This window comes from Petromyzon marinus, chromosome 25, assembly GCF_048934315.1.
Source record: "Petromyzon marinus isolate PM22_M1 ecotype Great Lakes invasive population chromosome 25, UKy_Petmar_22M1.pri1.0, whole genome shotgun sequence".
Lineage (NCBI taxonomy): Eukaryota > Metazoa > Chordata > Hyperoartia > Petromyzontiformes > Petromyzontidae > Petromyzon > Petromyzon marinus.
This window is the reverse complement of record NC_133691.1, coordinates 11,164,443-11,177,890: the sequence shown is the minus strand read 5'-3', so window position 1 is coordinate 11,177,890 and position 13,448 is coordinate 11,164,443. Positions and strand designations below refer to the sequence as shown.

Below are 13,448 nucleotides of genomic sequence, written 5' to 3'. Positions count from 1 at the left end.
TTGAGGGGGGGGGGAGGGTCTGACTTTTTGTGACGTCTTGTGACGAAGGGAGGGGGGGTCAAAAATCGTCCAAAATCGCGTGACGTCATTTATTGACGGCCCCTTTTAGCGGAATAAGCGACCTGAAATTAAACTGTGTCTGGGTGGCGGGTGTTGGGTTTAAGGGCGCGTTTATATCTAGGCTGTATAACCCAACAAAAACATCCGCTGTGGATGAACTTAAACGACGAAAAATATTTTTGGGGGTGATTATTTATTATTTATCAGGTAAGTCCCACCGAGCTTTGTAGCTCTCCTGCAGAACGACCTGGCCACAAATGATAGCTCATCGAAGCCGCTTGTCATCACGTGGACACATTGATATCAGTAGCCAAATACACTCTAAAAGCGCCATGTTGAATCTAAATGGACCCGGAGAACAATCCACGCGACCACGGAGAGAGCGAAAGAGAGACGTGCAAACTCCAAATCTACAGCAGGTGTCGGGACCTGAATCCCAGGCAAGGGAGGTAACATCTCGTCACCCCCCCCCCCCTCCACAGGCACGCACGCTCAGCTGGTGCTCACGCGGCCGCTGCCCCTGGGCCTTGCACCGCGTCCAGCTGCGCGTCTCCGACTCGGGCGTGCCCCCGCAGAACGCCGACGTGGCCTTCCAGGCGTCCGTGTGCAGCTGCCCCCCGGGCTTGGAGCCCGACTGCAGCGGGGCGGGGTCCTCCCTCCTCCTCTTGCTCGCGGCCCCCGGAGGCTGCGGGCTTCTCGCCGCCCTCCTCATCGCCGCGGCGTCCACGCTGCTCGCCTTCCTCTAGGGGGGGGGGGGGCGAGGGAGTCTCTGGCTCCCCCTGTGCATGTGGTGCCCCCCCCCCATTTCCCCAACCCGCTGCCCCCCCCCCCACAACCCACCATCACCCCCCCCCCCCACCACCACCGCCGTGAACATGCCACGAACACGCCACGCATCGTGTAGGCAGCGGGCGCGCGTGGCGTGCTCGTGGTGACACGCAGCGTGCGTGCGTCGCCGCGGACACGGCCAGTCCACGTGTCGCCACTGACGCACCGACACAACACGGAACCCCAAAACAAAGATCCCCCGTATGGCCTTCGACAGACTGTCGGGGCAAGTGTTGTTTAGAGAGCACACGCACCCCGCACGCGTCACCACATGCAACAACAACGGCAGCAGCGGCGAACAACAGAAAGCCGTGTACCACCAAAGTGGTGCCGACGTCACCACGGCGCTTGTGCCAGGCGAGGTGCACACACACACACACGTGGTCTCGCCTGTCTCCACTGCTAGCCTGCCGTGCTCGAGTGGTGCTGCAGTCGCACCGTAGCTACACGTGCTGGCTCTAGGGGGGCAGTTTGGTGCAGCACACCGCTGTGTCTCGTGCTCTGAGCTGTCCTACGTGATATTAAAAGAAAACACTCTCAAGCTATTTAACTATTTTACTTTACAGCTAAGGCCCACTGAGCTGCGTAGCTCTGCTTCAGAAGCGACCCTGGCCATAAATGACAACGCAAACAAAGTGGCTTATCGCGTGGAAATCTAAAGCAGCCAAATACTCTTAAACGCACGCGGAGGGAAAGACCTGCGAGCCTGGAGAAAATCCACGCGACCACGGGGAGAGAGGCACGCAAACTCCAAATATACAGCAGCAGGCGTCAGGATCGGGATCGAACCCACGACTTTCTGTATACCAGGTGATGTAGTTAACATTTCGCCACCATAGCGTCCCTATGTACTGGCGGGGAGCGGTGGTGCAGTGCTTAGCGCGTTGTGCGACGAACCCGGCCACCCGAGTTCGATTCCTTCTCAAGACCAATAACTAGCGAATAATTTAAACCGTCCTTGGCCTCCGCTAGCTCGAGTGTGTAAACATCAGCACTAGGGAGACAAAGGCGGCCGGGCGTGGTGTTGGCCACCCACCCCCATGCGTACCGTGCCGGCTTTCAAATGTGCTCGCTAACAGCACTTGCCCCCCCAACAGTCTGTTAAAGGCTACACGGGGGATCTTTGTCTTCGTATCGCACCTCTCCCCACCCCCCACCCCCCTCCCACTTTGTTACTCCACTGCTGGATAAGGGCGCCCCCTGCTACGTCGTGCGGGTTGGGGAGGGGTCATTTGACCATACTTCACCGCGCTGGTCAATGAAAGTCGGTGAAGTCGGGGAGTAGAGGCGATGTGGCATAGACGTGCAGTACAACAATATATATTTTTTCTGATGAGTGAATAATACGCAGTTTGGGAGAGCAGTGGCACAGTGGTTGGCGTACGCTGTGCTACGAACCCTGCGATACGAGTTCATTACCCAGGCCAACAATGACAAATGTGAGCGAGGCAACGAGCTCTACCTAAACCAGCACCAAGACTGTCTCTCCCCGGCCACCTTCACCATTGCGCACTGGACTATCGCGGGGAAGTATGGTCTAACAACTCCCACCGTGCACCACGCGGCGTGGGGAGGCCTTCATCCAGCAGTGGTTTGAGAAAAACGGGAGGGGGGGGGGTGCTGCTGTTGTAATTGTTCAATTGTAACAAGGTTTCAAAGTCCACCGGGGGACGGCCCCGGTGCACGCCACACCCGCCCGTGTGTGCGCGTCAGCTCCTCGACGAGGAGCTGTGAGATGAACAAGAGAGACGGGAGCGATGTCGATAACAAGTACAGATTTCGTGGAACACTCCACAGTATTGGAAAGAAGCGTGAACTCTCGAAGGACGGAGAGAGAGACATATATATATTCCTCCGGGAATTCTATCGCGCTTGGGGCGAAGGTTCGATCGACGAGGAGCTGACGCACACTCTGGACTGCGCGTTGAATTTCCCGAGTGATCACGCGTTGCGGGAATGGTCCCCACCGGGACAAGAGGAACGTCGCGCGGTGCGGAGAGCGGAATTCCATCGAGGAGTTCCGAGATCGAACCTTCGCCCCAAGTGCGATATAATTCCCCGAGGAATTTCTCTCTCTCTCCGTCCTTAGAGAGTTCACGCTTCTCTCCCATACTGTGGAATGTCCCACGAAATATGTACTTTAATCGACATCGCTCCCGTCTCGCTTGTTCATCTCACAACTCGGCAAATTTTAACCTCCGGTCCACAGCTCTTATCTCCATCTCTCGCTGCGTCTCTCTTTTGATCTCGCCCATGATCATCATCATCTGTGCCTCTGCGTGTCGCAGTGGCTCGCAGCTCGGTAGGCCATTCTGCACCGAGTGCCAGTTGAAAGGAGGCCGAACCGCAGGGGAATACCCAACGCGTTCGTCAAAACAGCACCGGCCGATGGAGGAACGTACAAAATTGGCGAGGTTTCGGGCAATGGGCCGTCTTAACGGCGGGGTGAATTTTATTCATCTCTATGATGTGGAGAAGGTTAACATCGGCGGAAACCCCGTTCTGTCTCCCCAGACATAAATAACCCATGCGCCAAACACCACCAAGCAGCATTTTGTTGAACCGACCAAAAAAATAACTCTGGACCGGTTTCAGCCTTTTGGGCCTCATCAGCAGTCACGCCTGTTGTAACGCGCTGCTGGATGCGTGGATGTCACCGACAATAGCGCAGTTCTAAAGAAATTAGTTTTCAATCCAGATGGTTTAAAAGTGCACAGCTCCCAGTGGCTTCCGAATATCGGAAGGAAGAGCGTTCCAGACGGCCACAGAAGCGCATCGAGAACGATGCGGTGACCGCAGTCTTTGTTCGACGGCTAGTAGCTAGTAGCCAAATGCCGCTGTTGCTGCTGGGAAGATGACCGGAATTCGCGTGATGGTTTATGCTCCTTGACGAGATCAGCAAGTGGTTGTGTCTTAATAAGAAGACTAATATCCATGTATAACACGCTGCACAATATTCACTTCCAAAGACAGAGAGGGGGGGGGGGCGGAGAGGGCGACTTGGCAAAAACTTTGACAGACAAGCGAGAAGGCAGCAGCCAGGCGGTGAACAGGCACAGCGACCACCAATTGCCCAAGCTCTGTAATCCTCTATATATCACGGTGTCTCGCCAACGAATTTCGTTTGTTGTCTGTGTTTGTGTACGCCTGCCCATCGCCGCTGTTATCTCCCCACCAACGGGCTTGATGGTGAAATGTTTGTGGGAGTTCCACAAGGGATGCCGGAAGGACGAGGACGCTCCCCACTGACGGCGGCCGCGATGTGCGTGCGCGGGGAGGGGAGACTGTGAGTGGGAGGAGCTGTGAGTCGGAGCTGCTGTGAGTCGGAGGAGCTGTGAGTCGGAGGAGCTGTGAGTCGAAGGAGCTGTGAGTCGAAGCTGCTGCTGTGAGTCGGAGCTGTTGTGAGTCGCAGGAGTTGTGAGTCGGAGGAGCTGCTGTGAGTCGAAGCTGCTGCTGTGAGTCGGCGAATAAAGAGATTTCCTCGCGGCCACTCGCAGCTTCCTCCTCCTGCTCACCGCGCCACGGATTCATCCCCAGTCCACACGCACCCTCTTAGAGATCCGAGCAACGATGCACAACGAGGACGAAGATTCCCCCCCCCCCTCCGTGTAGCCTTAACAGACTGTTGGGGCAAGTGCTGTTAGCGAGTGGCACCTATGAAGGCCGGCACGGCACGCGAATGGAGTGGATGGCTCTTACCACGCCCGGCCGCCTTTGTTTCCTTGGTGGCAATGTTTACACACGGCACCAGGCACTAATTTGAGGCTGAGCCCACCTAGAGGAGGCCCAATAGAGCAGCACGCTAACCGCTACACCACCGCTCTCCATACAACCACGCGTACACACACAACAACGCGTGAGTTGCAACACTGCCCGAAAACGGAAGGAGATAATGAGATATATTTACAATTAATTATTTCAAAAATAACACCGCCGAATCGTCTTGACACATTATTGCGCGCGCCCTCGTGCACCACTGCCGCAGCAGTCACCAAATTCACCAGGTGAGCTTCATGGCCCAAAATTGGCACCGTGTTCATTTCCGTGGTGGTCGTTACTTTCCGAGGCGGAAGAAATAATTTACTTACGTGCCATTCCCACCCCCCGTTACAGAACCGCAAGCGGTCTCACCCTTACCTCATGTTCACCACCGCTGCGGATGTTGGGAACAGTAACAGCAGAGCGCACGTGCGAAGGTGTCCCCTAGGTCGACTCGACCTCAAAATGAGTGCCTGGTTCGGATACAAAGGCGGCCGGGCATAGTGTGGGCCACCCACCCCCTCGTCGTGTGCCATGCTGGCCGTCATGGGTGCTACTCGCCAACAGCACTTGCCCCGACAGTCTGTTGAAGGTTGTACGGGGGATCTTTGTCTTTGGTGGATTGCTGCATACGTGACGAATGGGGGGACGACATGGGGAGGCTTTCATCCAGCAGTGGATTGATCATGGCTGATAATGTAATAATTTACCACACTGTTTCCTTATATCACATCATTTTACCGCAGCAATGTTGCAAGGTGAGCAAATCTCTTGGGTCCGGTTTCGACACGCGGTGCCTTATCAGCAGAGTGCAGGCTTTGCTCGACATATAGACTCGAATTCATAACAAATGAATCTAGAGCGAGAGAATGAATGGGTGTTGAGACGTGGGGGTCTCAACCACGCCACTTTGACTCACGAGCAACACCGGGTAGGGCGTTCACACGGCCAGCGGAGCAGCAGAGCAGAAGGAACTTTACCTGTGCTGGACATCCGTGAAAAAGAGCTTCTGAGCCTATCGGATTTCTCCAAGAAAAATAGCGATTCTGATGATGAAACTCAGTGTACGGAGGAGCGGCGGTGCAGCGGTCAGAGCACTGAGCTACAAACCCAGTGCTCCCGAGTTCTGAAATCCCCGCTCACGGCCAACATCGGTTGATGAAATATCTGAACTGGTTGTAGGCATCCCCTAGGTCGACTAATATTTAAATTGAGTATCTGGTGCGGTGTGTAAATATCAGCAGTGGGGAGATAAAGGCGGCCGGGGGCGGTGCTGCCCCCCTGCCCCCCCCCCCACAGCACTTTCACCGACAGACTTTTAAGGCTATACAGGGAATATTTATCTTTTGAATATACGTGTACGTTTGCATGCATGTGTGCATGCAAATGCACGTGTGTGTGTGTGTGGGAAGTGGTAGTGCAGCGGTTAGCGCGCTGCGCTACGAACCTGGCGACACTGGTTTGATTCCCGTTCACGGGCAACACCAGTGACGATTATAATCGTCTACAGGCAAAATGCTTCCGAAATAAATGTAGTCCAACTTTACCTTTTCTTGGTCACTAAGAATGAAAATGAAGCTTAAAATTGTTGATTGGCTCTCGTTTAAAGTGTATGCTTCTGGGTCAGTATGTGCGACCCTTGACATGGGAATGGCGGAGGAAAAGTGAGTTATTAAAGGAAGGGATCTCAATTTAAACGAGAAATTACTAAAATATATATTTGACGGGGTTTGGACAGTACTTCCTTTTTGAGCAAAACAATGAATGATGCAATCTTAACCTGGTATTGCATCATACATGATATGAATTGCACCCAGAAGCCATGGATGCTGCAATCATGACTAGGCTTACATCACTCTGCTGAACAAATTGACCTATATCAGCTCTATAAATCATACAGTGTCGTTCTCTCTTATTTGTCAGTGTTTCATTTTGTAAAGGGATACATTTCTGTTCAGCCAAAGTGAGCAGAGATGCCTCGTACTTGTGTGAACAAAGCAGGTAAATTCTGCTATGTTTGTGGTGAAGTGACCTTTGCATCACACAGACTGTCCTACATTACATCATAACAACAGTCTGGACCACTGGACGGGTTCCGCAGGATTGGAAGGATGCCCTGGTGGTCCCCCTCTTTAAGAAGGGGGACCGCACAGACTGTAAAGATTACAGGGGCATCTCACTCCTCAGTGTGCCGGGAAAGGTCCTAGCAAAGATTATTCAACACCGCCTTGTTTGGCACGCTGAGGAGAGGCTTGTGGAGCCCCAATGCGGTTTCAGGAAAGGGCGGTCCTGCACAGATGTCATATTTCCTGTCTGTCTGCTACAGCAGAGGTGTAGGGAATTCCAAAAAGACCTACATCTCTGCTTTATTGACCTGGTCAAGGCCTATGATACCATCAGTAGGCCTGGGTTCTGGGTTGTTCTTCGTGCTTTCAGAGTCCCTGACCCTCTGCTCACGATCATTAAGGACCTTCATGATGGTGATCGGGCCCGGGTAAAACTATGTTGCTGGGAGTCAGAGCCATTCCCTGTACACTTGGGATGCGACAGGGATGTCATCTGGTTCCTACATTATTTAACATCTATTTTGACCACGTAGTTCATGAAGCCTTCAATAGCTGTGCCAGAAGAATTGCCATCTGATACTGATACAATGGGAGGCTGATCGATGCCCGGGTGCAGTCAAGGGATGGCTCTCTATTGCTCAACCACATTATGTATGCCGATGATCTGGTAATTGCTGCTCACTCAGAGGAGGAGTAGAAGGTGCAGCTGCTGAACCTGGAGCTTGCCACCAAGAGGTGGGGCCTTACCATCAACCCCAACCAAAACGAAGCACCTGCCTGGGTATTTTGTACCATCGGACACTACACCCCCACAACTCCCAAATGGTGATGGGGCAGTTGTGGAGAGAGTGGAGAGTTTCCCATACCTTGGCAGCGTGCTCATGACCGGCTCCGGTTTAACAGCGGAGGTCTCACTCCGAATCAGTCGAGCGGCATTATCTTTTCATCGGTTGCGTTATGCTGTGTGGAAGCTACCTGGTCTCCCGCTCCACACGAAACTTCAGGTCTTCTCGGCCACAGTCATTCCCTCCCTTCTCTACGCTTGCGAAACGTGGACCCCCCCTAACGGAACATCTTCGCCGGTTAGAAACGTTTAGGCTGGCATGCCTACGATCCATCCTGGGTTTAACCAGGCTGGATCTTGTGAGGAGCTCACAAATCCTTGAAAGATCTGGACAAAATCCCATCGGTGAGCTCCTCCAGCAGGCAAGGCTGCATTGGCTGGGTCATGTAGCCCGCATGCTCAGCCACCGCATGCCTAAACAGCTTTTGTTCGGCCGGATCGAGGGGGCAAAACAGGCCCGGCACAGGCTAGAGCAGAGATGGAGTGATGTGGTACAGGAGGATGTGGAGCTCAGTGGACTTGCCGATGACTGGTACCAGCGGTGTCAAGATCGGCCACTGTGGAGGAGGCTCATGAAGGGCGCTACTGGGCAGTTGGAGGCAGTCGCCCTCGAACAACAATGGAGCGACGCTCACAACAACGAGCGGAGTGCCGGGTGGCTAAAGCACAGCAAGTTGGCACAGTAGGGGGTACAGGTGGTGCATCAGCAAGTCGTCTCAGTCAGTCGACCCGTGGCATCTGGGTCTGCCCCATGACCTGCCAACGGGCGTTCAACACTTCACGTGGCCTCAAGGTGCACATTGCCTGGCACAAGCATCGTGGTGACGTCACCGCCACTTAGTGGCGAATGGCAGTTGTTGTTGTTTGCATCACAAAAGCGCAGTATAAACACTCGTTAAGAAAGCCTATCACCTTTATTTTGGCTGCAAAATTGGAGATCAGGACAAGATATGGGCCTCACACATATGCTGCAACACTTGTGCAACCAATCTTCACCAGTGGTTGAACAGGAAACGGAAATCTATGCTTTTTGCAGTGCCAATGATTTGGAGAGAGAGTCAACATATCATATCAGTAATCTTGATTTGAAGCTTTCGTGACTGCAGGAATCCATACTCTTTGGTTCTTTCGGTAAAGTCACGTAGGTATAAAATAAAATAAATCACGACGTTTCGGGCGCAACACAAGCGTCCGTCATTTCCACCTGATGATGGACGCTTGTGTTGCGCCCGAAACGTCGTGATTTATTTTATTTTATACCTACGTGACTTTACCTAAAGAACCAAAGAGTACATCAGCAATTGTTACTTCTGTATGTCGTCTCCAGTTGGGAAAGGTGTGTCAAAGAAGAAAAAGTTGACTGTGCATAATCCAAACATTCCATTAACTATACATCCAGCACCCCACGGAGAAGGACTGCCGGTTCCTGATGCACCAGAATCATTCTCACTTGAATCAGACAATGAAGAGGAAGAAACTTCTGGTCCTGAATCATCAAGGTCACATTTTTCCCATCCTCCTCCTCTGAACCACACCTCATAACACAAGGTGAACTGAAAGACCTTGTCAGGGTTTTGGAACTTCCCAAGAGTAAAGCAGAGCTGTTGGGCTCCAGACTGCAGCAGTGGAATCTCCTGGCAGGTGATGTTAGGGTTTCCATGTTCCGTGACCGTCAAAAGGATCTTGTCCCATTCTTCTTCATGGAAGGTGATCTTGTAGCCTGCAACAAGATCGATGGTGTGATGGCAGCTCTCAACATCACTCTTTGGTTCTTTCGGCAAAGTCACGTATAAATAAAATAAATAAAATAATATAATACGACGTTTTGATTGCAACACAAGCAACCGTCATCAGGTAGAACTACATTTGAGAAAGAGCCAAAACACAGGCACGGAGACACAGAGACAGACACACAAGCGGAGAGAGACAACACAGACACACAGAGAGAGACACACACAACATAGACACACAGAGACCCAATGCCTCTGTGTCGAGGCCTTAAATAGAGAGAGAGGGGGGGAGGGTCTGCTGGGGCAGCTGCTGGAGTAGAGAAATTAGCATGTCAATGAATCCACCCCGAAGCGACCGAGGGAAAGAAGATCGAATGGCCCTATGAGAGCCTTGCTAAGATTTTAGAGAGAGAAATAGTTTGAGAAAACTAAATTTTACAAATCTTTCGGAAATGTAATGCAATGCAACACAGAGAGTCGGCTAACACACAGTTAACGTATAGCCTGGTTGATTACGATCTCCAAAGATTTCTAAATTTGAAGTTAAGTGTGAAATTTGACAGAGACACACAGACTTGCATCCTCAGACACCTGGAGAGAGAGAAAACAACTTACATCCTTCACGCAGAGGTGGTTCAAACTTGATTTGAAGCATTCGTGACTGCAGGGATTACTCTTTGGTTCTTTCGGTAAAGTCACATAGAAATAAAATAAATAAAATAATAGAGTACGACGTTTCGATTGCAACACAAGCAACCGTCATCAGGTAGAACTCAATTTGAGAGAGAGACAAAACACAGGCACGAAGACACAGAGACAGACACACAAGCATAGAGAGGCAACACAGACACACAGAGAGAGACACACAGCATAGACACACAGAGACCTATGAGAGCCTGGTAAATTTTAGAGAGAGAAAGAGTTTGAGAAAACAAAATTTAGCAAATCTTAGCAAGGCTCTCATAGGGCCATTCGATCTTCTTTCCCTCGGTCGCTTCGGGGTGGATTCATTGACATGCTAATTTCTCTGCTCCAGCAGCTGTCCCAGCAGACCCCCCCCCCTCCCTCTCTCTCTGCTCCCCCTCTCTCTATTTAAGGCCTCGACACAGAGGCATTGGGTCTCTGTGTGTCTATGTTGTGTGTTTCTCTTTGTGTCTCTGTGTTGTCTCTCTCTGCTTGTGTGTCTGTGTCTCCGTGTCTGTGTTTTGTCTCTTTCTCAAATGTAGTTATACCTGATGACGGTTGCTTGTGTTGCAATTGAAACGTCGTACTCTATTATTTTATTTATTTTATTTCTACGTGACTTTACCGAAAGAACCAAAGAGTAATTCCTGCAGTCACGAAAACTTCAAATCAAGCCCTCAACATCGTTTATGATCCAGATGAGTGGAGACTGTTCTTTGATTCATCGAAGATGCGTCTTAAAGTTGTTTTTCTGCATAATGGCAATGTTTTGCCATCAACTTCAGTTGGTCATGCAGTCCATATGAAGGAAACCCATGACAACATGAAACAACTTTTGAGGTGCATAAACTATGACGAACATCAGTGGCAGCTTTGTGGCGATTTGAAGGTTGTTCCTCTCTTGCTTGGTCTGCAGACTGGATACATGAAGTACTGCTGCTGTTTTATCTGCGAATGGGATAGTCGTACGAGAGATTCCCACTACATCAAGATAGATTGGCCACTCCGACTGTGGTTGGAGCCTGGGAGGAAAAGTGTTCAGCATCAACCACTTGTTGAATAAAGGAAGATTTTGTTACCACCCTTACACATCAAGCTGGATATGATTAAGAACTTTGTCAAAGCCATGGACAAAACACAAGCAGTATTCAAGTACCTCCGTGGAAAATTTCCAAAGTTAAGTGACGCTAAGAAAGGAAGGTGTCTTTGTTGGTCCTCAGATTCGTGAACTTCTTCGAGATGATGCATTTGACAGCGCATTGCGTGGTAAGGAAAAGACGGCATGGAAAGCCTTCCAGTTAGTGGCAACACATTTTCTCGGAAACAACAAGGCAGACAACTGCAGGGATTTGGTGGACCTGGCTATCACAAATGATAGCTCAACAGGAGTAGCTTATCATCACTTGGAAATGTACAGAAGCAGCCAAATACTCTAAACGCTTGGTGATGTTGATTCTAAATGTGGAGGGAAAAACCAGAGGAAAATCCACGCGAGCACAGGGAGAGAGAGACACGCAAACTCCAAATATACAGCAGCAGCAGGCGTCCGGGTCGGGATCAAACCCACGACCTCCTGCACACCAAGCGAGGGAGTTAACATTCTCGCCACCGTGGCGCCCGCGCGCACAGCTTCTTACACATTGACAATCTAGGGTGGCAGTACGGTACCGATTTTTATACCGGTGCCAATACCGATACGATGCCGATACGATACAGATACCGTTACGATACCGACACCGGTACGGTTACCAATACCGATACGATGCCGATACGATACCTGAACCGATATGGTTTTGCATCGGTAACTTTTTTTGTCGGATTTTGTACTCGAACAAAAAAATATCGCGTACCATCATATCGGACCGCACCTTTGAAACATCCTTCGTATCGTACTGGTACGATAACATCTCGTACAATTGTATCTTATACAGGGTGTTTAAAAAGATGGAACCAATTTCAAAGCAGTTTATTTCACGATGGCAACATGTTACAATTACACAACAAAAGCTACAAACGGTTTAATGAGTTATTAAGTTTTACTACCCATTTTATAAATGCTCTATGTGCCCTCCACCTGCTGTACGGACAACATCGAGACGATAGTTGAATTCGTCCCAAACGCCTCTCAAAGTGTCTTCTTACACTGAAGTCACCGCTGCCGTGATTCTGTTTTTGAGGTCATCCAGATTAGTCGCGAATGGTGGCACAAAAACACGGTTTTTGATATATCCCCACAAGAAAAAGTCGCAGGGTGTGATGTCTGGGGATCTTGGGGGCCAAGAGTGTAGTGCCAAGTCTTAGGGTCCCATGCGACCTATCCAACGTTGAGGCGGTGTTGTCTTGCGAATGACTGAGGCGAGGGGCTGTTTGTGCGCTGGGAGAGGCGTCTAGCGGTAATCATTAGAAACTTTATGCCCCGCCCTTTCAAGTGGTAAGAGTTTGATTCATGGGCGGTTCGTGGTTGCAGAGATAGCGATTTCAAATCGGGTCCATTATTTCCAAACACCCTGTATTCATGCAGCGCCTTTTTACAAAGCACTTGACAAGGGTTATTAGTGGAACAATGAGGGTAGCTAGAAGTGATACGGTGAATATGGATGGGGTATGGGGAGGGAGGTTAATTTTGTACCTTATATCATACCTAAAAAATGTTTTTAGAAAATAAGGGATAGATGGCAAAAACAAGCTAATAGTCGTAGTATATCGTTTCGCTTCGTAATTTTTTTTCTTTCAGAAAGTTCATTACCCTTTAAAATAATATATCTGTAAACAAATAAGATTTTTCTTGCTCGAATTGACAACATACGTTTTAATCCAAAACCGCATAATTTCTAAATATTGATTTAAAAAAAAAACACTTAAAATTCTCATCCGTTATCAACGCTAAGTGGCCTTTTTGAGAAAGCAATCTTTGGTTTAACACGTGTAGGCTTTCGCGACCAATATCATCCATAATATAGTTTTTTTTAAATAACCTGTATCATCAGGCGGGCAGCCAGATTTGTGCCTGTCCGTCTGATGATGCTAGTTGTAATTGCTGCTGAGTTGTAATTACTGGCGAGACGTCGTACTCAGATTGTAAATGTTGTGAATTTGCTCTCTAACACACCGATATTCTGTACGAGTAACGAATTGGCACGTTCTGTTCACGTGCAAACCTTACTAATTGGCTGTCGGGTGGTGGCGGGTTTAAGGACACATTGATATTTACACGATCGAACCCAAAAAAAACCTGTATTATGAATAAATCTTTGCCTGCTGTATTTTTTTTTATAACTCGTGAATGAAATTCTTGCAGCCTTCTTTGAAGCCAAGAGGGGAGAACGATTATCAGAAATGAAGAAACTTAGCTTTGAATTAATCGACCACCTGAGTTGGTAGGAGAAGAGTACGAGAAGGGTACGACCCAAAAAATACCGTACTTTCTCGTACCATACCCGGTGAATTAATATCCCACCGTAATACCGTAGCGTCACC

At 49.8% G+C, this 13,448-nt stretch overlaps 1 protein-coding gene across 1 annotated transcript in view; it reads left to right on the top strand.

Moving 5' to 3' along the window:
• LOC116945788 (cadherin-13-like) overlaps positions 1–4,378 on the top strand; it is an 81,834-nt gene extending 77,456 nt beyond the window's left edge. Inside the window, exon 11 of the mRNA XM_076069727.1 lies at positions 543–4,378. Coding sequence (XP_075925842.1) covers positions 543–964 — 422 coding nt within the window. The 3' untranslated portion in view covers positions 965–4,378. The remainder of the gene's footprint in view (positions 1–542) is intronic.
• Positions 4,379–13,448: the final 9,070 nt, after the last annotated feature.